At 42.4% G+C, this 23,371-nt stretch overlaps 1 protein-coding gene and 1 long non-coding RNA gene across 4 annotated transcripts in view; one reads left to right on the forward strand and one right to left on the reverse strand.

Moving 5' to 3' along the window:
* The window catches only part of LOC132452668 (NACHT, LRR and PYD domains-containing protein 12-like), a 61,785-nt gene that overhangs the window by 38,030 nt on the left and 384 nt on the right, over positions 1-23,371 (reverse strand). For 2 of the 3 annotated variants that reach the window (XM_060045386.1, XM_060045387.1), the window contains exons 1-11: positions 22,655-23,335; positions 22,431-22,550; positions 22,135-22,254; positions 21,934-22,053; positions 21,654-21,723; positions 20,258-20,474; positions 18,134-19,967; positions 17,603-17,776; positions 15,016-15,189; positions 14,006-14,179; positions 13,385-13,558 (exon numbers count right to left, since the gene is read on the reverse strand). In XM_060045386.1, coding sequence (XP_059901369.1) covers positions 13,385-13,558; positions 14,006-14,179; positions 15,016-15,189; positions 17,603-17,776; positions 18,134-19,967; positions 20,258-20,474; positions 21,654-21,723; positions 21,934-22,053; positions 22,135-22,254; positions 22,431-22,550; positions 22,655-22,773 — 3,296 coding nt within the window. In that variant the 5' untranslated portion in view covers positions 22,774-23,335. Of the gene's footprint in view, positions 1-13,384; positions 13,559-14,005; positions 14,180-15,015; positions 15,190-17,602; positions 17,777-18,133; positions 19,968-20,257; positions 20,475-21,653; positions 21,724-21,933; positions 22,054-22,134; positions 22,255-22,430; positions 22,551-22,654; positions 23,336-23,371 lie in introns of those variants that run through there. The other variant, XM_060045385.1, reaches the window with a different exon arrangement.
* On the forward strand, positions 10,350-11,041 carry LOC132452671 (uncharacterized). The gene is made up of 2 exons (XR_009524459.1): positions 10,350-10,521; positions 10,790-11,041. It is a non-coding gene; the product is annotated as an uncharacterized LOC132452671 (long non-coding RNA).

Below are 23,371 nucleotides of genomic sequence, written 5' to 3' on the forward strand. Positions count from 1 at the left end.
ACTTAAGGACCTGTCCACACTAATCCGGGTAAATATAAAAACGTACAACTTGTAGCTGAAGACACATAGTACATTGCACAAAGAAATCATCATTTCCATTTCGCCTTCCATTTTTATTTTGATGAGCACAAGCTTGTGGCAGCGTCATGGCAGTGTCATGGCAACCAAACGCCATCGTATCTGAAAGCCTCCATCTACCCTGACCACACTACAACGCGAACCCAGCGTTTTCATATTGATCCACCACAGCGTTCTTTTTTGAAAAGTATCCTTTTCAGTTACGGAATTCGCCGTTCTAATGTGGACGGTTCGTTGGTAAAATAAATACATTGTAAATTTATAACAGAGTGTCTTCCTGTCTGGAATGGGTGTATTCTTGAGTCTATAAGTTAACAATAATATTATAATAAGATTACCTTGTTTGAATTGTAAAATGGGTTTGGCAAAAATAAGATGTTGGTTTGGTCAATACTACTAGGTAGGTAGCCTACTTATACTATATTGACTGAGTTAAATAGAATTGCGTTACAAAAAAGTGACTAATACAATTTGCTTTAACTAAAACCAGACTAAAATAGTCATGGATAATTCTGACTAAAATAAGACTAAAATGCTCAGACTTTTAGTCGACTGAAACTTGACTAGACTGAAAAGAGTATGAACGTGACTAAAACTAATAAAAACTAAAATGACAGCTTGACGTAAAGACTAGACTAAAACTAAAATCAAAACAGGCCGCCAAAAACAACATTAGCATCAACAACTTAGTTAGCTTACCGGGAGTATCTTAGAAAAATTCTGTTTTCCAAGTCTGTGCCTTATGTCCACGTTTCCAGGAAGTCCACACAAGTAAATTACCGGCTACCGTAAATAATATAATAGAGGTACCAACAAATTTAACTTAAAAATCTCAATTCTTGATACTTGGCTGTTTTAAATTTGTTGGCCCCTAGTCAATAACATGGAATGTTAAATTGCTCCGGGCAACTTTGGGCAAGCTCTATACTCGATTACCAACGAAAGTAAAATGTCTGGAGGGCTTATTTTATGGCTTTTCATGCCGAAAAAGACCCCGGGTTCAATTTTCGCCGGAATTACACTTTAAAGGGTTAAGTAGAAAAAATGGATGGTTGGCCTTGCTGCTGCAAACTTCCTCAGAAAAAACAGACTTCCCGTTTCATCCACCTGTCTCCCTAATTTATTAAGTCATATTTATGAATTTCATGTTTGATGAAGAACTATATAATTGATATAAGATTCGATGATTCACTAGGTAGCTCCGTGTTAATGAGCAGAAAAGGAAGGTGAATAAGTAAAACCTTTCTTTGTATAAACTGGGTGACCAACTGTTGTCCCTTTTCCCTCCTCTCAGCTCTCTGTTTCTGATACCCCGACTTCTACCTCAACGACGACGTGTCAAACTACTGACAGTCTGTTCTCCGTCTGTTATGCTTGTAAGCTGACCGAGTGGAAGACTCTGTGCTGAAAACTGGATCCACGCAAGACTGAACCATGCAATAAAGAGAGAGAGGTGAAATATGTAGAATATACTACCCCCCCTTAGGTCACCCCTGTCTAGAGCTGAAGTCAAATGTAGTTTTTCATTTACACACCTTGATCAGCTCTGTTTGATTCTGCTGTACAGACTGAGCACTGGTAACCTTTGACCTCTCCTGGGGTCGCCTGTGGAGAGAATGCACGCGCACACGCACACACACACACACACACACACACACACACACACACACACACACACACACACACACACACACACACACAGTATCTTTTTAATACAAATATTTCCTGAATCTAAAACTACTAGTTTGTTGGAAACTCCTACCTCTCCTCTCTGGAGGGGCGTTCATCTTTAAGGTCAGGAGGATGACCCATAGACCAGTTGCTCTTCATGGAGACACAGCTGGGTCCAGGGGAGTCTGCTCTCTCCTTCTGGACTCTTATAGAAAAACAAGAACCAGGATTAAAGGATGTTTGATAGATGCTGTAGCTTTATAGTCTTTGACAAATCCTTACCCTTCCTCTCTGGAGGGGCGTCCATCTTTAAGGTCAGGAGGATGTTCCATAGACCGGTTGCTCTTCATGGAGACACAGCTGGGTCCAGGGGAGTCTTCTCTCTCCTTCTGGACTCTACTAGAAAAACAAGAACCAGGATTAAAGGATGTCTGATAGATATAGTTGTATAATATCTGATAAATCCTCACCTCTTCTTAATAGACTGATTTCCATCTCTAAAGTTAGAAGGATCATCCATAGACCAGTCACTCTTCATGGAGACACAGCTGGGTCCAGGGGAATCTGCTCTCTCCCGCTGCTCTGGGCTTCAACACAACACACACACACACACAGCTTTTACTAAGACTGATGATGGAGTCATGAGATATCAGTGCTGAGCTCTGAGAAGGACAACAGTCACAGACAGAGAGATCCTCTTCTTACCTCTTAGCTTTGCTCTGGTGGCCATGTTCCCCAGACAGAGTGGTTTTAGAGGTAGGAGCCCCCTCCTCTCGCTCCTCATCCATAGTAGACTGGAAACCTGGATACAAACACAATTACATATTGTTTCTGTGGATTCTCTTTAAGTACTGAACATAAAAATTACTTCAGTGAAGACTTCCTATCTTCCTCCTGTCTGACATACACACACTATCAGTCCCTCCGTCTAGAACTACACACTCTATGACAACTTATGTCTAGGGCTACACTCTAAATCACTCTCTATGATATTCTAGATCACACACACACACACACACACACACACACACACACACACACACACACACACACACACACACACACACACACACACACACACACACACACACACACACACACACACACACACTATCACTATCTCTAACACTGTCATTTAATTATGGACAATTATTTATTTCCCTTTAGATCCGACAGTTCCAAACCATCAATTGTTAACTAATGTTACCAATGAAACTCTGACCGAACTGACCTCCCTGCAGAATAAAAGTCCACAATACAAACAAACTGTTCTGTCCCGTTCCCGTACCAGAGGATCCGTATATAATCGCCCTCAACACGGTGAAACTAGTTACTGATGTTCTGACACATACTCCTTCATTAAACCTCTTTTACACCACAAACATTAATACAATGAGCTTGGACTGGAAGCAGATTCATTTAGTAAGAATAAATTAATATAGTAAGAATACATCTCGTAAGAAAACAGGAATTCAGGAAACGGTACCTTATCTTTTCTGTGACGAATCGTGTGCTGCCCTTGTTGAATGGAGATATAGAAGCACAAATGCAAGTAAAGGAGGGAATAAAGACATTTAGGTGTTCACCAAATAACAGAGAAGTGTTTAGAAGCGAGACAGAACATTAACAAAGGTTCTGAGAGTAAAGATTGAGGTGCTCGGGTCCTCAGTGCAGACAGATCAGAAAGAGGAAGAGCTTTGACCACAGCTAACTGCGTCACATTGTTCATGTGAATAGTGAAACCAGAGCCCGTGAAACTAAAGTAATGGCACGTTCACAAAAGCGAAGGGTTGCGCGACTTCAATACAAAGTCAACGTATAGACGCGTCCCAGGCGACGGGCGCGTTCGACTCCATACAAAGTCAACGTATAGACGCGTTCCAGGCGACAGGCGCGTTCGACTCCATACAAAGTCAACGCGAGCTCCCCGCGAGGCGGAGGCGCACTGAGCTTTCGGCCGTGATATTATCTATAAAATGATATTATACTATTATATATAGAACGTTATAAGATGCTGTCACCGAGAATTGGCGCGCTGCCAGACCCTGTCACCGAGTGTGAGAGGAGAGTTGACGGAGAAGATGGCGGTTGACCTAGTTTCAAAGTTTATACCGTTTATACGGTATAAAGTGTATTATTTGGTGTGAAAATGTCCACACCGCGGCAACCCTACGTTGCGCCGAATTGAAAAAGGAAACCGCTACAATGAAATAGCGGTAATTCCACATTAATTGATAAAATAACAGGGGATGGGAAGGGTGGATCGGTGTTTCAGAAGGGAGATGATTTTGATCATTTTAATTCCAAAGGGGGATACCATCCCCCCTCATCTCGAGTGCTGCCTACATCTGTTTATTTACAGATGTATCTAAGTTGGATTCATTTAATTGTTCCTTCATTCCTCCTGCCGTCTTCATCCAATGAATGATTCCCAACGTTAGATGTGTCTAGTGTCCATGCCAACCGTGTCATGTCTACGCCCAATCGAAACTCAGTGTAAATGAAGACCCTAGAAACACTGCCCTCTAGTGTTCGTACTTGGTTTAAGCACAAACAACATTTTATTGATTGGTTCATTTAAGTACAGAACGGAACTTTGTCAAGTTTGGTCGATGAGAAATTAAAAAAAAACATACAAAAGCAGAATCAACAGCAGCTATTAGGAGTCCAGTTAGGGGCCCTTGAAGGAGCAGTGAGGGGGGGGGGGGGGGGGGGGGGGGCAGGCCTCACCATCCTGAACAGAGGTCAGCCGGCCCCTGGGGTCTGAAGCAGCCCCTCTGCTGTGAGGGAGAGCCCCCCAGGACTAAAGAGAAGGCCCAGCGTTTAGGACCCTCTGCTGTGAGGGAGAGCCCCCCAGGACTAAAGAGAAGGCCCGGCGTTTAGGACCCTCTGCTGTGAGGGAGAGCCCCCCAGGACTAAAGAGAAGGCCCAGCGTTTAGGACCCTCTGCTGTGAGGGAGAGCCCCCCAGGACTAAAGAGAAGGCCCAGCGTTTAGGACCCTCTGCTGTGAGGGAGAGCCCCCCAGGACTAAAGAGAAGGCTCAGCGTTTAGGACCATCTCAGGGGTTGAGGATCAGGGGAGCGGTGAGAATGAGGGCGCGGCCCGCTGCTCTGGGCTATCGTCCATCTACTGGACATGACTGCAGTGTGGATGTCCGGCCAGCAGGGGCAGCACTGAGGAGGCCTCAGTCCTCTGTTTGTTCTGGGAGAATGGCAGAACGTCTCACTGGTGTCTCACTGGTGCCCCACTGGTGTCCCACTGGTGTCTCACTGGTGTCTCACTGGTGTCCCACTGGTGTCTCACTGGTGTCTCACTGGTGTATCACTGGTGACCCACTGGTGTCTCAGTGGTGTTTCACTGGAGGTTCAATGGTGTCCCACTGGTGTCTTACTGGTGTCCCACTGGTGTCTCACTGGTGTCTTACTGGTTTCTTACTGGTTTTGAATCCATCTATCACTGATGGTGCACGTCACATAACTTGAACTACGAATGATGATTTAGATAAGTTAAACCCATGTCCTGAAACCCGTTTGAGGGTTAGCAGTAGAAGCTTCTCACTAACTCTGATGCCAGTTATATTATAGTAGCTGTGTTGTTTCATGAAGGAAGGAACTGCAGAGATTTCTAGATTAAATAAATAAGATAAGGGTGAGGCTATTTGCACCCCTGGTACAATTATGAGTATATGCTATTTGTACCTTGGTGCAATTAATGATGATGAATGAATATGAAAGAATAAGATATGCCTCTTAGTCATAGTTAACTAATAGCCAATGATAATAAATGATTTTCTTTCCAAATTTAATTTGATTGCATTGGATTAAACATTACCAACTTTTTTATCTTCCTGACTCCATAATGGACACTTTAGAGAAAGGGTCAAATTAGAGTACTTAAATCTACTTGAGACTGTTGTATCTGAACAGTGTATCTTTTCAGATCTCTCTTTATACATTGGATAGTAGCCCTCTGCACTCCATGCTTTCATTGCTAGGTGTTACCCTTCATAAATGTCAAAGGTCTGCCCTGAGTATATTTTCCTCGGATGGTATTCCTTTAAAGAATCAAAAAAAACATTAAAGTCAGGTAGAATTATGAGAAAATTAGCAAAAGTTTGACATAAGACACTAATGCAATGTTGCATTTAAATTTGCCGTTTAGGGGGAGTAGACTGGAGACCTTGACACAATCACAACTCCATATTGTTTCTGTGGATTCTGTTTGAATACCGAACGTGAAATTAATGCAATAAATACCTCCTATCCTCATATCTAATAGTCCCACACACTATCTGTCTCTATATCTAGATCACCCACACTCGATCACTCTCTTTGTCCAGATATACACAGTATGTCACTCTCTATGTCTAGATCACCCAAACACACACACACACACACACACACACACACACACACACACACACACACACACACACACACACACACACACACACACACACACACACACACACACACACACACACACACACACACACACACACACACTATCACCAGCTATGTCTAGATCTACACATTCTATCACTATCTATGTCTGTCTTTATCCTCTACAATTAATTATAAGGACAATTATTTATTTTCCTTTTGAAATTTGGCTGTTTACAGGACAACTGAAAAATCTTAGTTTAAAGAGTTTACAGATCAGTGTACTGAACCGTTAACCATAACCATAAAGCATCAATAATTAACTTATGTTACCAATAAAACTACAGAATAAAATTCCACAACACAACCAAACTGACTCACTACAGTACAGAGTCACCCTGTCCATGAGATGGTTAAAACTCATCCTTTCAGTACAATTAAAAAACCTTTATGTTTGACTCCAAGTCGTTTTCCATTTAAATAAAAGGTTGTTCTGTCCGGTTCCCGTACCAAAGGATCTGTACATAAACGCCCTCCACACGGTGAAACTAGTTATGGGTTTAGTTTAGTTTGTTTTTATTTGTTAGGGACAGATGCAGCTCATGTGGATTGTGCACAATCCATCAGAAAAGCATCAGAACATTTAGAGCTTTAGCTCATTTTCAATGCCCGTCCCTGGAGGGGCCTTTATAATAACATACAGGAAAATATACGAGGAACTGCCTATCCATTCACCCATCTCTGTTCCACTTTTCATTCAACTCTACATCCCTATATGCAATAACAAGTTCACGTACTTGCCTGCCATTCCCTAATCTAGTCCTATACATTGCACATACATTATACATCCCCCCCCCCCCCCCCCTCCCGCCAGCACTGACATTCCCGCACATATACAGACAAACCCAAACTTAAGGTCTTTCTACCCCCGCACACCAACACTCACACTCACATTTAAATCTTCCCGCATTTCCCTATGCATACGTGGCTACAAATCTGCTTCTCTTTTAAGGTACTCCTTCAGTTTGCCCTTGAATTTTTTTGAGACCATAAATCGCCTTGAGCTCGGTAGGTAAACCATTCCACGCATTAGCTGCTTTGAAGCAAAATGAATACTGGCCGAAGGATGTTTTTCGGCGGGGTATCTTACAGTTCCCTGCGGCAGCGCCTCTAGGGCACCGCCCTGCGGCCCGCGTCGGTTGGATCAGGTGACAGAGAGCCTGCGGGGCATGACCATGCAAACATTTATCAGTAATGTTAATGCAAGATAAAGCTATGTAATTGTTAAAGCTGAGCATGTTCAAGTCCCCCAGGACGTCACAGTGATGTGATCTTATCGGTCTTTTACCTAAGGCCTTTAACGTGCGGTTGCAGAGTCTCTCCAGAAGTTTGACTGCAGAAGGACTTGCCTGCGACCATGCAGTTGCACATTAGCCAAGATGCGAGAGGATCATTGTGCGTACATATATTTTAACTGCTTCAAACGTTGAGAATTCTCTGATAAGTCTAAATTCCGTTTCACCGTTTTGCTCATTTTCTTCACATCCTTGTCAAATTTTAGATGAGCATCCAGAATTAAACTTAAATATTTGACCTCTGATTGAGAAATATTCATGTTATGCCCCATATTCCTTCATTAAAACAGGTTCTCTCACTTCAATCAGTATCTCTTTTAAAAACCATCTTGGAAACACAAAACTAGGACTGGAAACAAATTAATTTAGTAAGAATATATTATTATAGTAAGAATACATCAGTGGTCTGAAGAAAACATTAGTTCAGCAAACGGTACCTTAGCTTCTCAGTGATGAAACGCGTGCTGTCCGTGCAGAATGGAAATATAGAAGCACAAATGCAATGATGGCCAAAATCACAGGGAAGTGTTAGAAGCAAGACAGAACACTAAACCGGTTCTAAAGGTTCAGAGAGATTGAGCTGCTGGGCTCCTCAGGGAAGACAGATCAAGTGAGGAAAGAGACTTTGAACAACAGCTAACGACGTCTACTTGCTTTAGGTTCCTAAGGCGTCCGTCGGGGCACAGCACCATAACTGATGAAATGATGAGATAAGACAGAGCAACAGTTTAATAAAGTCCATATCAAGATATAAACCACCAGGTCCCAGTGCTGATCCCCAAACGGAGGGCTTAATAGTACAACAATGAAATCCTGTACTCTCAAAGTATCAAAATACAATTGCAAAAAAAGAAGCTTAGGTGAGGCGGGCCTATTTACTTTTTCAACCATGGTGGCACGGGGGGGGAGTGGCAGACTCAGGGGGGTTGGTCGCCCCCCCTGCCGCACCCCCCTCAGTCTGTCACTGCTTGTCGCTATAGGCTACTTTATTGAATCCGTTGAAGATGCGAAAGCATCCGGAGAACATAACAATAACTGTGAACACTTGTTTTTGTGTCATGTGTGTGATGTGCAATCTGGTTGCGGAGGGACATAAGGAAAGATCTGATGGAGACGCTGTATTACTCTAGCTCTGCGGTAATGCAAAGTGGTGTGCATGTGCGCTGATGTTGTTGCTGAAGATCAACCGTCTTGTTGTGGATGTTATGCAGTAGCGCATATTGTGGCTGCGTTGGCTGTATCGGCAGCTAATATGAAATTTGTGTGCATGTCTGAGTGAGTGTTTGGGGGCTGGCCGTTGATGGAGTTCGTTACTGAAGGCCCTGACTTAAACCCCACGGTATGCTACTGATTAAACCAGTTCTAAAGGTGTTGAGAGTAACGATGTACCTTCTTGGCTCCTGAACCATCCAACTGTTTTCCGTGGTAAGATAAGAAAAAAACAACGGTGGGAGGAGATCACAGCGGACACACACCTGGCTGGAGACCTGATGAAGGGTACGATAAGACAAAGCACACAGCGGTTGAAGGAAGTCCATAAACCACCAGGTCCCAGTGCTGACGCCCACACTGAGGGCTGAATGGTGAATATTATCCATGTTGCATGACGGAAGGAACTTCACTGAGATTTCTAGATTAAATAAATAAAGATAATTGTAAATCTGTAATGTGTGCGTTATGTTTATGTGTGTATGTGAGCGTGTGTGTGTATATAGTTCACTAGATTACTTACTTTTTGTTTTTGTGTATGCCTGTGTGATTAAAAAAGTCAAACTCCACTGTTGTGTGTGTGTGTGTGTGTGGGTGTGTGTGTGTGTGCGGTAATATCCTCCCTCCACACTGATGAAGGGTTGACTTGAGACTCCACTGTTGGGTTTGAGGAAACGTCTCCAGAAGACTTGGAGGATTTCAACTGAACAAACGAAGAGAATCATCTGAACACACGAGAACGTTCAGTTGATCCACTGAGTTGTTTATTAACATTATGCTTGATGAACAATTAAAATCGTAAACGGGCATCTTTAATAACTGAACATGTTGACTTGTTGTTCCCAACAGAACACAAATAATCTAGCTTCAGTTTAAAGTCATTCACAACATGAACATGGACATCTTAACCCTTTCCCATAGAACACTCATCATTTATGCTTATGTTGTTAAATCTGTTTTAAATCAGGTTCCATGTCAAGCATGGCAAAATACAAACTGATATTGGATTCCTTTGATAGAGTTCAAAATATGTAAAATATTAGTAAAATAATGTATCATCAATCAACATTTCAGAATTAAATCTTTGTACAACCTGCTTAACCCAACGGAAGATCCTTGCATGGTTTATCATGCTGAACCTTTCAAAAGCCCAATAAAATGCAGCATTTGGAGTACAGTGGAGTAAATATAAATCATAAACAGGGGCACATACCTTCAATAACTGTCCTGTTGCTGTACTGTTACCAACATTCATTCACAGTCATTCACAACATGGACATCATAAGCTTTTCCCATCGACCACTTGCATTATGAGTATATTACATCTGCTGTGTTAGGCTTATCAAAGTTAATATACATTTCAGAGCCATTTATTAGGAAACTATTAATGTCTGATAATATACAAATATTGAATTATGTTTTTATATTTATTCATCATCAATCAACATTTAAAACACATTTAACATTTTGAAGTAAATCTATTTACAACCTGCTTAACCCAAAGGAAGAGCTTCCTTTCATGGTTGATTCTGAAAGCTTCAAAAGCCGCTGCTCAACAACCCGATGCACTACAGGTACGTCCATGGGTCCACAGGTATTCAAACGTCCCCCTAACAGCTGGTCCTCAACCACGTCAGGACTGTGAGGACCCCCCAGACCCAAGCGGCCCCCTCTAATCTGACGCTCAGCAGCCCAGCTGAACACAGAGAGGGCTGAGAGATGAACCACGAGAGACACTGATGCTACCTGCTGCTTACCACCGGCACACAGACCTGCTGTGGGTTTAGATCCATGAACGGTGTGTGTGCGTGAGTGCATATGTGTGTGTGTGTGTGTGTGTGTGTGTGTGTGTGTGTGTGTGTGTGTGTGTGTGTTTAGATGAATGAACGATTTGTGGGTGTGTTCATGTTTGTGTCCAAATGTGTGTATATGTGTGTATGCATGTGTGTGTGTGTGTGTGTGTGTGTGTGTATAGATTCATAAACAATGTGTCGGTGCGGGTGTTTGTGTGTTAATGTCTATGTACATGTGTGTTTGTGTGTGTTTATGTCTGTATACATGTTTGTATGTGTGTTTGTGCGCATGTGTTTATAGATTGATGAATGATGTGTCCATGTATGTGTGTGTGTGTGTGTGTTTCTATGAGTCTGTGTGTATGTGTGTGTGTCTGTTTATAGATTCATGAACGATGTGTGTGAGTGGGTGTGTGTGTTTCTATGTTTCTGTGTTTGTGTGTGTGTGTGTGTGTGTGTGTGTGTGTGTGTGTGTGTGTGTGTGTTTGTGTGTGTGTGTGTGTGTGTGTGTGTGTGTGTGTGTGTGTGTGTGTGTGTTTGTGTGTGTGTGTGTGTTTGTGTGTGTGTGTGTGTGTTTGTGTGTGTGTCTACAATGGACACAGAGACACTGAGGCACCAGTCTTACGTAACTTAAACCCAGGGAGGAGGTCCTCCTGGGTGAAGGTGGCCTGGAAGGTGTGGATGTGTGTCAGTGTGTCTGAGGACCCCCCTCCACCTGGGGACACTCTGTAGAAGGACAGAGAGCCAGCAGGCCGGTCCAGATACACTCCTACTCTGTTAGAGTGAGGGGGGGGGGGGCGTATGGCTGTTTTACTACCGTTGTGACGGGCACCGTAACCATCATCACGACAAACAAGACTCCAGGACTTGTTGTTCCATCCAAGCCCGCTGTTATCACCCCCTCCTCTCCTTGTCATTCCTCTGTATACCACTCCCATATAAACCTCTCCATCCCACACTACCTCCCAGTAGCAGCGGCCAGTCAGACCCTCTCTACACAACACCTGGTACCAATATTCAAATCTCTCTGGGTGATCCGGATACGACTGGTTCTCCTCAACCCACGTCACCTTTCTGTTGTTCTCAGACAGAGAGAGTCGTCTTTGGATTGTGTTTGGGTCCAGTGTGAGTTCACAGGCATCTGACCGGAGAAACAGACATGATTAGGCTGCTAAAACATTATTATTAATTATCATCATCATCCTCTTCATCATTATTTGAATAAGCAGCATCACCCGCTTTAGTTGAAATCTAAGATAAAATACATACATCATTCAAAACATGTTACTATGACTAAGATAATAAGATATCATATTTTGATTATGATAACCGGCGTTGGTGCGTGGTTTGATTTTGCTTTGGTTCTTTTTAGTTCATTACCTGTCTAATATGCGTGCTATGTTTAATGTAATAACCTGAATTATAACAAAATAATAATAATTATTATTATAATTGTGACAAGATAATAGTTTAATTTACTAGTTTTTGAATATAAAATAGACTGTAGAATCTAATTATGATTAATAGTATCGTGATTATTATGGTGTGATGCCTAATGTAGTACAATCATCAGTCATGATATAATCACAGTAATAATGTACATTTTTACACACGTATGATACATGATTTTAACCATCATCTTCATTGCCAGAAGGATCTGAATAAACGGACGTCACCTCCTGCTGTGTGGATGGACAATATCAATAGTTGGTGTTTGTTGTGATGAACCAAACAGACACTTACACTTCTTTAGAGCTGGTTTCAGTCTCCACACTCCACTGTGCTCCACACTGGGGGGGGAAGTGAGAGCAGCATGTTGAAACATTCCCCTTCATCATCTGCTGTCTCATCACTTTCTACACAACATGAGTTACAGCTGCCTCTTCAAACCCGTTCATCTAGCAGCGGGTCAAATCCTTGTAGGAGACTTTGTCCATTAGTCTTGAGCTGTCCTCTCCATACCTGAGAGTGTCCAGTCCCCAGCGTGGATCCTCCAGTCCAGCAGAGAGCAGCGCAGCTCCTGAGTCTCCTGGATGATTGTAGCTCAGGTCAAGCTCTCTCAGATGGGAGGGGTTGGAGCTCAGAGCGGAGGCCAGAGAAGCACAGCCTTCCTGTGTGATCAGGCAGCCAGACAACCTACACAACCCACACACACACACACACACACACACACACACACACACACACACACACACACACACACACACACACACACACACACACACACACACACACACACACACACACACCGTATTTATTCTATCTGGATGAACATAGTTCAAATTGAAGTAAAAAGGTTAATAAAGTATTCATTCTATATGAAGGACAACTAAAAGCTTTATCATTGTATTCAGATCAAAGCCCGGCTAGGGCCTCATCACCATGTCTACACTAAAGATAACTCCTCAGAGGTACATAACATATAACACTTAACATCCATAACATACAGACAGCAACCCCTAACCCTAACCCTCACATGAGCTGGCCAGAGTTACATCACATATAACATACATAACATGCTAGCAGTTAACAGGACAGCAACCCCTCACACTCACATCAGCTGGCCAGTGTTCTGTCAGCTAGAATAACCTGTTAACTCATAACAGACTAGCCGCTAACAAGACAGCAAAAATAAACAACTCCCCTTCAAACTAACATATTTTTTTCAATCTTCCTGAATCCTCGTCCTCCAAAGTTCTGTTCCTCCTCTGGCCTCTCTTCCTCCCATCTGTGGTCCACTGACAAGGTGACCCCAGCCTACAGATGAATAATGATGCTGAATCTGTCGGGGATCTTAAACCCGTGACGTCTGTTCTTTTAGATCACAGCCCACCTAGTCCTGGATCATCCCTACATATTAAACAAACCCAAAGACACATTTAACTCTAACCCTGACCTGAGAGTTTCCAGTGTACAGTGTGGACTCCCCAGTCCAGCAGAGAGCAGCTTCACTCCTGAATCCTGCAGATCATTGGTACTCAGGTCAAGCTCTTTCAGACGAGAGGAGTTGGAGCTGAGAACTGAGGCCAGAGCTTCACAGCATCTCTCTGACAGCTGACAGCCATTCAGCCTTCACAGAAAATAAACAAAACATGTTACTGTGTTTATGTCTTTAACTTTTTCCATAATCAACAAAATAAGTTATGCCAATGTTAAAGAAAAAATATCTTTAAATGCCAATAGTAAGCTTTCAAAATATGTGAAAATATTCAGCATAATTTATCATTACAATTTCCCTAAAAATACACAGCTTTTAGAAAAAGCAGTTTTTAAACCATGTAGAATAAATCTAAACTCCACTTTAAAGCCTGAATACATGCAAATGAGTAGAAAAGAATATAAAAAAAATAGCAAGCTGTATTAAATTAACATACGACTCATACGGTCATGGCAACAACAATAGAAATATGTTGAGTTATTCTTGTCAACATATTTAGGGGTGGGAAATTTTGCTTTTATGGATGCAATTCTGTTCAATGTCTTCTGGTGTAACTGTTTGCACATTGAGTAGGCTGACCTGAGAGTTTCTAGTGTACAGTGTGGACTCCCCAGTCCAGCAGAGAGCAGCTTCACTCCTGAATCCTGCAGATCATTCGTACTCAGATCCAGCTCTCTCAGACTAGAGGAGTTGGAGCTGAGAGCTGAGGCCAGAGCTTTACAGCATCTCTCTGACAGACGACAGCTATTCAGCCTTCACACAAAATCAAGAGAAAATGTTAGGAAGTGTTTTATTCAACTTTTCTGATAGTTTCTAATAGATAGTATACAAATGATTATACATTAGATCTTCAAATGTTTGTTATATATTAGGTGTAAAATGTTGATACTAAGAACAATACTAATAACAGTTGTTGTGTATTTCTGAAAACTGTATCATAATATCACTTTTATAGTAGTATGAATATTGTGTATTTCTACATATTATCCTGACATAACCAAGACCTTAACAGTCATCGAAACAAAAAATAGAAATTGTTGCGTTGTTACAATGAAAACTATGTTGTGGTGATCACGGCCGTGGTCACCCTGTCCGGGTGCCGCAAAGGATCCTGGGAGGCTCGGGGTAAGCGGGACAACCAAAAAGGGAGTCTTGTGTGTGTTTATGTGTGTGTGTGCAAAAATAAAGGCAAATCTCGGGTTGTGTGATGTATTGTGTAGTTTCTTTAAACCTGGTCATTCCTGCTTGCCACAATATAATCAGTTCATGTAGACCTATAACCTTTGATTGATGCAAATACGGTGACTTCATTTGTTTAACTCCTGTTAACAGGGGATTGTGGGAAGGCACTTCCCACTTGAAAAGTTGCAATGGCAAATTTGGGATTACTTTTCAACTTTTAATTTTCACATCCCAGTAAAACAACAAGGTGTATTATGACCAATGGCACCACTCTAATAAATGTGGTCATACTGAGTTATCAGCTGATAAAGTTAGACGTCATTTAGGAGTGATCCTCAAACCATTGGTCAGTAGTTATTTTAAATGTCTCCTGATTCCAAACTATTTGCACATTGAGTAAAACTGACCTGAGAGTTGCCAGTGTACAGTGTGAACTCCCCAGTCCAGCAGAGAGCAGCTGCACTCCTGAATCCATCAGACCATTGGTACTCAGGTCCAGCTCTCTTAAACAAGAGGAGTAGGAGCTGAGAACTGAGGCCAGAGCTTCACAGCATCCCTCTGACAGATCACAGCCGATCAGCCTATACACAAAAAACAGGACTTGTTAGGCACTGGGATTAAAAGTGCTTAAAAGATCCAACCAGCTCACAGGAGAAACATGGTGTAGCTAACGAACAGCACAGGGCCGCCATGGGGCCACACTGGAGGGGAGTACGTCCAGTGATGCTAGCGCCTCCGCTCTCCTCGCTGCTATCAGGGATCAGGGAGTGAGCTCAAGGAGATGATTGTGGACTTTCAAACTTCCTTCAGCAGTCTCCTGAGGGCCTTGTAGGGATCCTGAACTCCGTGTGAACAGAGTCAGACCTAACGAAGCAGAGGGCTCTGGAGCTAAGTTAGGCCTTCAACCCGCTGAATGCTTCGCTGACTGATTGGGCACGTAAATGCAATTTAAATGGTTTCCCTCCCTACATTTCTTCATCTCTATCAGTCCCAATGCTTTCTTCTGTAAGATTATAGATTCTTTAATTAATCTATTATTTTGCGTTTTAAATCCAATCATTTTGCTTAAGCACATTTAAAAGAAACTAAAAACACTAAGTGCACTTGCCCTTCCCGTCTTCAGACACTTTTACAGGGCTTCAAAAATGAAGGATGACTATTAAACCCCTCTGGGGTTCTGTATTCCTACATATTCAATTGTATTATGTTCTTCTGCATTCCTACATATTCGATCGTTTTATGTTGCTCTGTATTTCTAAATATTCAATCGTTTTATGTTCTGTATTGCTACATACTCAATCGTTTTATGGTCTCTATTTCTATATATTCATTAGTTTTATGTTCTGCATTTCTACATCTTAAAATGTTGGACCTTCTGTATTTAATGTCTTCAATTGTAATTCTGAATATAATATATTAGTGCTTTCAAGCGATTCAAATATTTAATCGCGATTAATCACATTAATGTCATAGTTAACTCGCGATCAATCGCGATTAATCACACTTTTTTTTCTATTCTAAATATCCCTTGAACTTTCGAACAAAACTCTTGCTCAGCAAAGATGGGAAATACTATAACATTTATTATTTAAACCAGTATGAATATTCCTACCGTACGTAGGCCTATATACATTACCAGGCTATCGAATAACGCCTACACACACACACACACACACACACACACACACACACACACACACACACACACACACACACACACACACACACACACACACACACACACACGGTGGCGGAGTGGTAATTGGGAGAGTCAGGAGAATTCCCGCTGGGCCGTTAACGTTTCGGAGCTGTCAGGCTGATTACTGCGGGATAACAATAATGCGTTTATAAAAGTTCCTTGCAACGCCGTCCGGCAGCCTGAGCTGTGCGCCCGCAACCTCTAACTCACTCAATAAACAGTCAACGTCGCAACCAAGTCGATTTTGTCTAGAGGGGAGTAACTGAGCGGCCCCTCCCGAAGTGGTACAGCCCAGGTGGGCCTTGAACTGCAATTGGTCAGAAAGCCGTAACAGCTAATGACAACATTGAACTCTCCTGCAGCAGGCTCAAACAGAGTGACACAAAGACACACACACTTTTAAGGAGTTTTTCACCCGCTCCGTATCCTTGCTTGCCCCAACAAGTTTGTGCACCGTGCTTGTTGTTTTGTTTCCGGTGTAGCTAGATCCGGTATGGTGTTGTTGTTTTTCTAACGTGGCTAGTTGTTACTAGACAGAAGGTGATAAATGACAATGTGTGCCCAGCCAAAAGAGCGTTAATCGCGCGATAAAAAAATGAACGCCGTTAAAATTGGTTTGCGTTAACGCCGTTAATAACGCGTTAAACTGACAGCACTATAATATATATATATGAAGAATAAATGAAAAAAAATTATAACACAACAAGACCTCATACATTCATCACTACTAAAAATTGAAATTTGTGAGTTGTTAAAAATTATACATTTATTTTATTTAAACCTATAACCTTTGATGGATGCAAATACTGCGACTTCTTTAAAGGTGACATATTATAACACTGGGTATGAGTGTGATTAGCCGTTATATGCCGTTTTGAAAATCGGCCTCTACTGACATCACATGTGAGCTGGATGGATCAGTTTACCAGCCTACCAAGTGCACTGTATCACATGTTGCTCATCTCACATCTAAGTAGACACGCCCACTTGTGATGTCCCATTAACAGGGAATTGTGGGAGGGCACTATCATTATATTTTGTGTTTATAATTGAAAGTTGCAATGGCAACTTTGGGATGACTTTTCAACTTTTCATTTTGACATCCCACATAAACAACCAGGTGTAGTATTTCCCATGGCACCACTCTGATAAATTTGGTCATCAAAGGTACTGAGTTATTAGCTGATATAGATTGATGTAATTTAGGAGCAATTATCAAACCAGGTGCCAGTAGTTAAAAGTCCTCTGAAATGGAACCTTGTGGTGTAACGGATTGCACTTTGAGTAAAACTGACCTGAGAGTTTCCAGTGCACAGTGTGGACTTCCCAGTCCAGCAGAGATCAGCTTCACTCCTGAATCCTGCAGATCATTTGAACTCAGGTCCAGCTCTCTCAGACTAGAGGAGTTGGAGCTGAGAACTGAGGCCAGAGCTTCACAGCATCTCTTTGACAGCTTACATCCACTCAGCCTTCGCACACAATAAACAGAACAAGTTAGGAACCGTGATTAAATGTTTTATTGGACTTTACCTATAGTTTAACAAATGAATAAACATATCTTTAAATGTTAGTTATATATTAGCTGAAAATGTTGATACTAACAACAATACTCATAACAGTTGTTTTGTAGATCTGAAAACTGTACCATAATATTACTTTTATAGTAATAGGTCCCATGGCACCACTCTAATATATCGTGTTGTATGTATCGTAAAACATGTTCTAAGTATGCCTACAGATAGGTTTTGTGTGTTATTTTAACTTTTACATTCTAGTATTGTGTATATTGTGTTGCGTATTGTAATACAATTTATGAGTGAACCTACAGAGATGTTTTGGAGGCTTTGATCACTGGCAGCAGCCCCAGAAGACCCTCCTCAGAAGCAGAGTATTTCCTCAAGTAAAACACGTCCAGCTCAACTTCTGATGTCAGTAAGATGAAGACCAGAGCTGACCACTGAGCAGAGGAGAGAGATTCTGTGGAGATACTTCCTGATGTCAGGTACTGTTGGATGTCCTCCACCAGAGAACGGTCGTTCAGCTCATTCAGACAGTGGAACAGATTGATGCTTCTCTCTTGAGAGAGATCTCCACCTATCTTCTTCTTGATGTAATGGACTATTTGGGTATTGCTACGTAACCTTCCTCCTGTCTGTCCCGGCAGCACCTTTTTAGTCAGATTGCCCAGTAATGTATTTTCTCTTGGTCCCAGCAGACCTTTCAGGAGCATCTGATTGGTCTCTAGAGAGAGGCCCAGGAGGAAGCGGAGGAACAAGTCCAGGTGTCCGTTCTTACTCTCTATGGCCTTGTCCACAGCACTCTGGTAGAGGAGGAGGAGTTCAGCATCCCTGGAGGTTGGCTGTTCTTCTAAGAGCAGGTTGACACCAGTGTTGATGTAGGACAGAAAGACATAAAGGGCAGCCAGAAACTCCTGGATGCTCAGATGGACAAAGCAGAACACCTTTTCCTGGTACAGCCCACACTCCTCTTTAAAGATCTGGGTGAACACTCCTGAGTACACTGAGGCTGCTCTGATATCGATGCCACACTCTGCCAAGTCTGCCTCATAGAAGATCAGGTTGCCTTTCTCCAGCTGCTTAAAAGCCAGTTTCCCCAGAGAAACAATGATCTCCTTACTCTCTGAACTCCAGTGTGGATCTGTTTCAGCTCTCTCACGATACTTCCTGTCCCCCTGTATGGTCTGAACCCTCAGGAAGTGGCTGTACATCTGAGTCACGGTCTTGGGCACCTCTTCTCCTCCCTTGGATGTTTTGAAGAAGTCCTCTAGAACTGTTGCAGTGATCCAACAGAAGACTGGAATGTGACACATGATGTGGAGGCTTCGAGATTCCTTGACGTGAGGGATGATTTTGCTGGCCAGTTTCCCCTCTCTGAATCTCTTCCTGAAGTACTCCTCCTTCTGTGGGTCGTTGAACCCTCTCACCTCTGTCACCAAGTCAACACACTCAGCAGGGATCTGATTGGCTGCCGCAGGGCGTGTGGTTATCCAGATGCGAGCAGAGGGAAGCAGGGCTCCCCTGATGATGTTTGTCAGCAGCACGTCCACTGAGGTCGGTTCGGTGACATCAGTCCAGATCGGGTTGTTCTGGAAGTCCAGAGGAAGTCGACACTCATCCAGACCATCCAAGATGACGACTACTTGGTCATGATCATATCTGTTGATTTTTGCTTTTTTGGGTTCAACAGAAAACTGATGAAGAAGTTCCAGTAAGCTAAACTCTTTCCCTTTCAATAAATTCAGCTCCCTGAAAGTGAGGAGAAATATGAAGTCTATCTCTTGGTTGGCTTTGCCTTCAGCCCAGTCCAGAGTGAACTTGTGTGTTAAGAAGGTTTTACCAATGCCAGCCACTCCGGTAGTCATTATTTTTCTAATTGGTTTAGCTTGTCCAGGTAAGGGTTTAAAGATGTCTTCACATCTGATTGGTGTTTCCTCATTGGCTGGCTTCCGCGAAGCCTTTTCAATCTGTCTGACCTCATGTTCCTTGTTGACCTCTCCACTGCCTCTCTCTGTGATGAGGAGCTCTGTATAGATCTCATTCAGAGGTCTCTGCTTTCCTGGTTTAGGGATTCCCTCAAACACATGCTGGAACCTCTCCTTCAGATGAGACTGGAGTGGACTTGACTGGACATCATCAGCTCCTAAATTACAAACGAATTGACAAATGCCATACATATTTCCAAACAATATTACTAGTGTAAAGAAAATAATATTACAAATTCTATCTTATAACGTTGTTAGTAGTGCTATCGTTGTATCAGTGATATCAGTGACTTGCTAACCTGATAAAACAAGATAGTGGTGCATCTCTTCCACTGAGTTATTCTGCTATTTCTCTGCAGTTTAGTGTTTAACATTCTTTAACCTGATACCCCCACAATAACCATACATATCTGGATCAAACCATTCAACCTGTATATGAGTATCTTACCACTCCCCAGTTTGTTGGCCAGGTCCTCCTCGTTAATCTCCATCAGGCAGAGCTTTGCGATGTCTACCACTCCCTGTATGGCGCGCCTCCTCTGTTCCTTGTTCTTAAAATCCTCCTCCCTCTGACTCTCTGAGCATTGTGGGTCATCTGAGAAGAGATCCCTCCAGAGCTTCTTCAGCTCCTTGTCTAGAAAAGTGTGTGCAGTCTCCTCAGCCAGCTGGAACAGAACAAACATTAAGGAGAACTTTACTTTGAACTAACTGAGGACATCAGAAGCATTTGTCCTAGACCTAGATTAACGTCTCGCTGGTCTAAAGAGGGAAGCCTTGAGACTATTGGCTCCACAAGAGATGCATTTAATGCTCATGTAGAGCAGGGGCACCGCTAGAGATTGTGGGCCCCATGAAAGAATATATTGGGCCTCCAACCTAGCCCTCCCACCAGCCTAGAAGACCCATTTGACCGCCCATAAATCAATAGACTGGTAGCTCTAGTGTAGCCTAGTGCTAATTAACCAATATTTAGCCTGCTGTCATTGACCATTGATGTATGCATGCCAGAGGTACATGAGTGGCATCTCAACTGTTGTTTCGGCAGAAAGGCTTTCCTCAAAAACAGTTTTTGAGAAATGCATTGAAATTGAGTGGTATTTTAAATTTGGTCAATATGTTTCCAAAGTCTGTCAGAAGCCAGTAATGCCATGCTGGCTCCAAGTCTAAAAACCTTATTAAAATGTCACAGAAAAGAAACAGACCACTTCATACCCTTCATACCACCACAAGGGGTCAGTATTCACAGACCTACCCTGTCTGTATAGTTGATAAGTAGAAGAAAAGGCCTCGGTAAACATACTTCCCGGTTCATTCACCCATCTCCCTCATTTATTGAATCTTATTACTATTTAACTATTTAATTGATATAAGATTGTATTATTTACTAGGTAGCTCCGTGTTGATGAGCACCAGAGGAAGGTGAATAAATAAAAACCTTTCTTTGTATAAACTGGGTGACCAACTGTTGTCCCTTTTCCTCCCTCTCAGCTTTCTGTTTCTGATCCCCCGACTACTTCCTCAACGACGACGTGTCAAACTACTGACAGTCTGCTCTCTTTGCTGATAACTGGATCTATGCAAGACTGAACCTTGCAGAGGGGGGAAATATAAAGACTATACTGAAAATTTAGCCAAACATGGAGAAACAAACCCCTTGTTTGTTTCAATTGATACGTTTTAATAGATACAATTTTCACTTGAAATATAATAACTTGTGATGATGAATTATTATGATAATATTAATAATAATATTAGTGTTCTCTGAGTGGCCCCTGTCACTGATTGGGCCCCTTTGGTCGCCCCTGTTTTGAGCTGAAGTCAAATTTCTTGTTTCATTTACACACCTTGATCTGCTCTTCTTTCTGCTTTCGTAGAGACGGAGCACTGGTAACCTTTGAACTCTCCTGGTGTCGCCTGTGGAGAACACACACACACACACACACACACACACACACACACACACACACACACACACACACACACACACACACACACACACACACACACACACACACACACACACACACACACACACACAGGATCTTTTATTACTAAATATTTCCTGACTTATATTAGTCTGCAACAAGCAACTGGTTTTCTTGTTCGCCTGTTTAAAACTCCTACCTCTCCTCACTGGTGGGGAGTCCATCTTTACTGAAGTCAGGACCATGTTCCATAGACCAGTCACTCTTCAAGGAGACACAGCTGGGTCCAGGGGAGTCTGCTCTCTCCTGCTGGGGAGAGCTGAAAAACAAGAACCAGGATTAACCAGAATACCATGGATGTCTGAGAGATGTAGTTTAATAATCTATGACAAATCCGTACCTCTTCTCAATAGACTGATTTCCATCTTTAAATTGGACAAGAGGATGATCCATAGACCAGTCGCTCTTCATGGAGACACAGCTGGGTCCGGGGGAGTCTGTTCTCTCCTGCTGCTCTGGGCTTCAATACAACACACACACAGTTTTTACTCAGACTAATGATGGAGTCATGATATGATGGAGTCACTGCAGAGCTTTGAGATAGACCACGCACACACATACGCACGCATCCTGACATGTAGATATTAGTCTGCTACAAGCAACTGGTCTACTTGTCTGCCTGTTTTAAACTCCTACCTCTCCTCTCTGGAGGGGAGTCCATCTTTACTGAAGTCAGGACCATGTTCCATAGACCAGTCACTCTTCAAGGAGACACAGCTGGGTCCAGGAGAGTCTGCTCTCTCCTGCTGCTCTGGGCTTCAACACACACACATCTTTTACTCAGACTATTGTTGGAGTCATGATTTCACAGCTGAGCTCTGAGATGGACAACAGTCACAGACAGAGAGAGATCCTCTTACCTCTTAGCTTTGCTCTGGCGGCCAGGTTCCCCAGACAGAGTGGTTTTAGAGGTAGGAGCCCCCTCCTCTCTCTCCTCATCCATAGTAGACTGGAGACCTGGACACAAACACAACTCCATATCGTTTCTACGGCAATTCAGCGTTGGTTTACTCAGTTTTTATGTTAGCTGCTTATTGCTGGTCACAGGGGGGTGTGAGGCAGGGTGGTCTTTCCTAGATGCAGATTCATAGACCCCCTCATTCTCAATAAGGGCAACGAAGTTGCCCCCAGATGTTTCCAATAACTATTTAATAGCTATTTATTAATAACTATTGAATAAGTATTCATTAATAACTATTTGATAAATATTCATCATTCCACTCAGAAGGTCTAAGGGCTTAAAATGTGTCTGATCAAGTCAAGATCAAGTTCACAATGCGGAAATCATACCAACTGTTCCCTGGGCTGGTTAAACCACTCTGAAGGCAGGACCATATATGGCCTTCCTCGTGTCATATGACATTACAACCAGAGCTGTGAAAAAGGCTCACAGAGAACTAGAACCAGAACAAGATAAATACCTTAAACACCTTCACTAACCAAGATGTCTTCCTGACTAATAATAATATGACTCATTATGATGCAAATACAACTGTATAATGCATTCTATGCACCTCATAATAATAACAATACTCATAATAATAATATTAACGAAAAAACAATACATATATAACTGT

This window comes from Gadus macrocephalus, chromosome 23 (genome assembly GCF_031168955.1).
Source record: "Gadus macrocephalus chromosome 23, ASM3116895v1".
Taxonomy (NCBI): domain Eukaryota; kingdom Metazoa; phylum Chordata; class Actinopteri; order Gadiformes; family Gadidae; genus Gadus; species Gadus macrocephalus.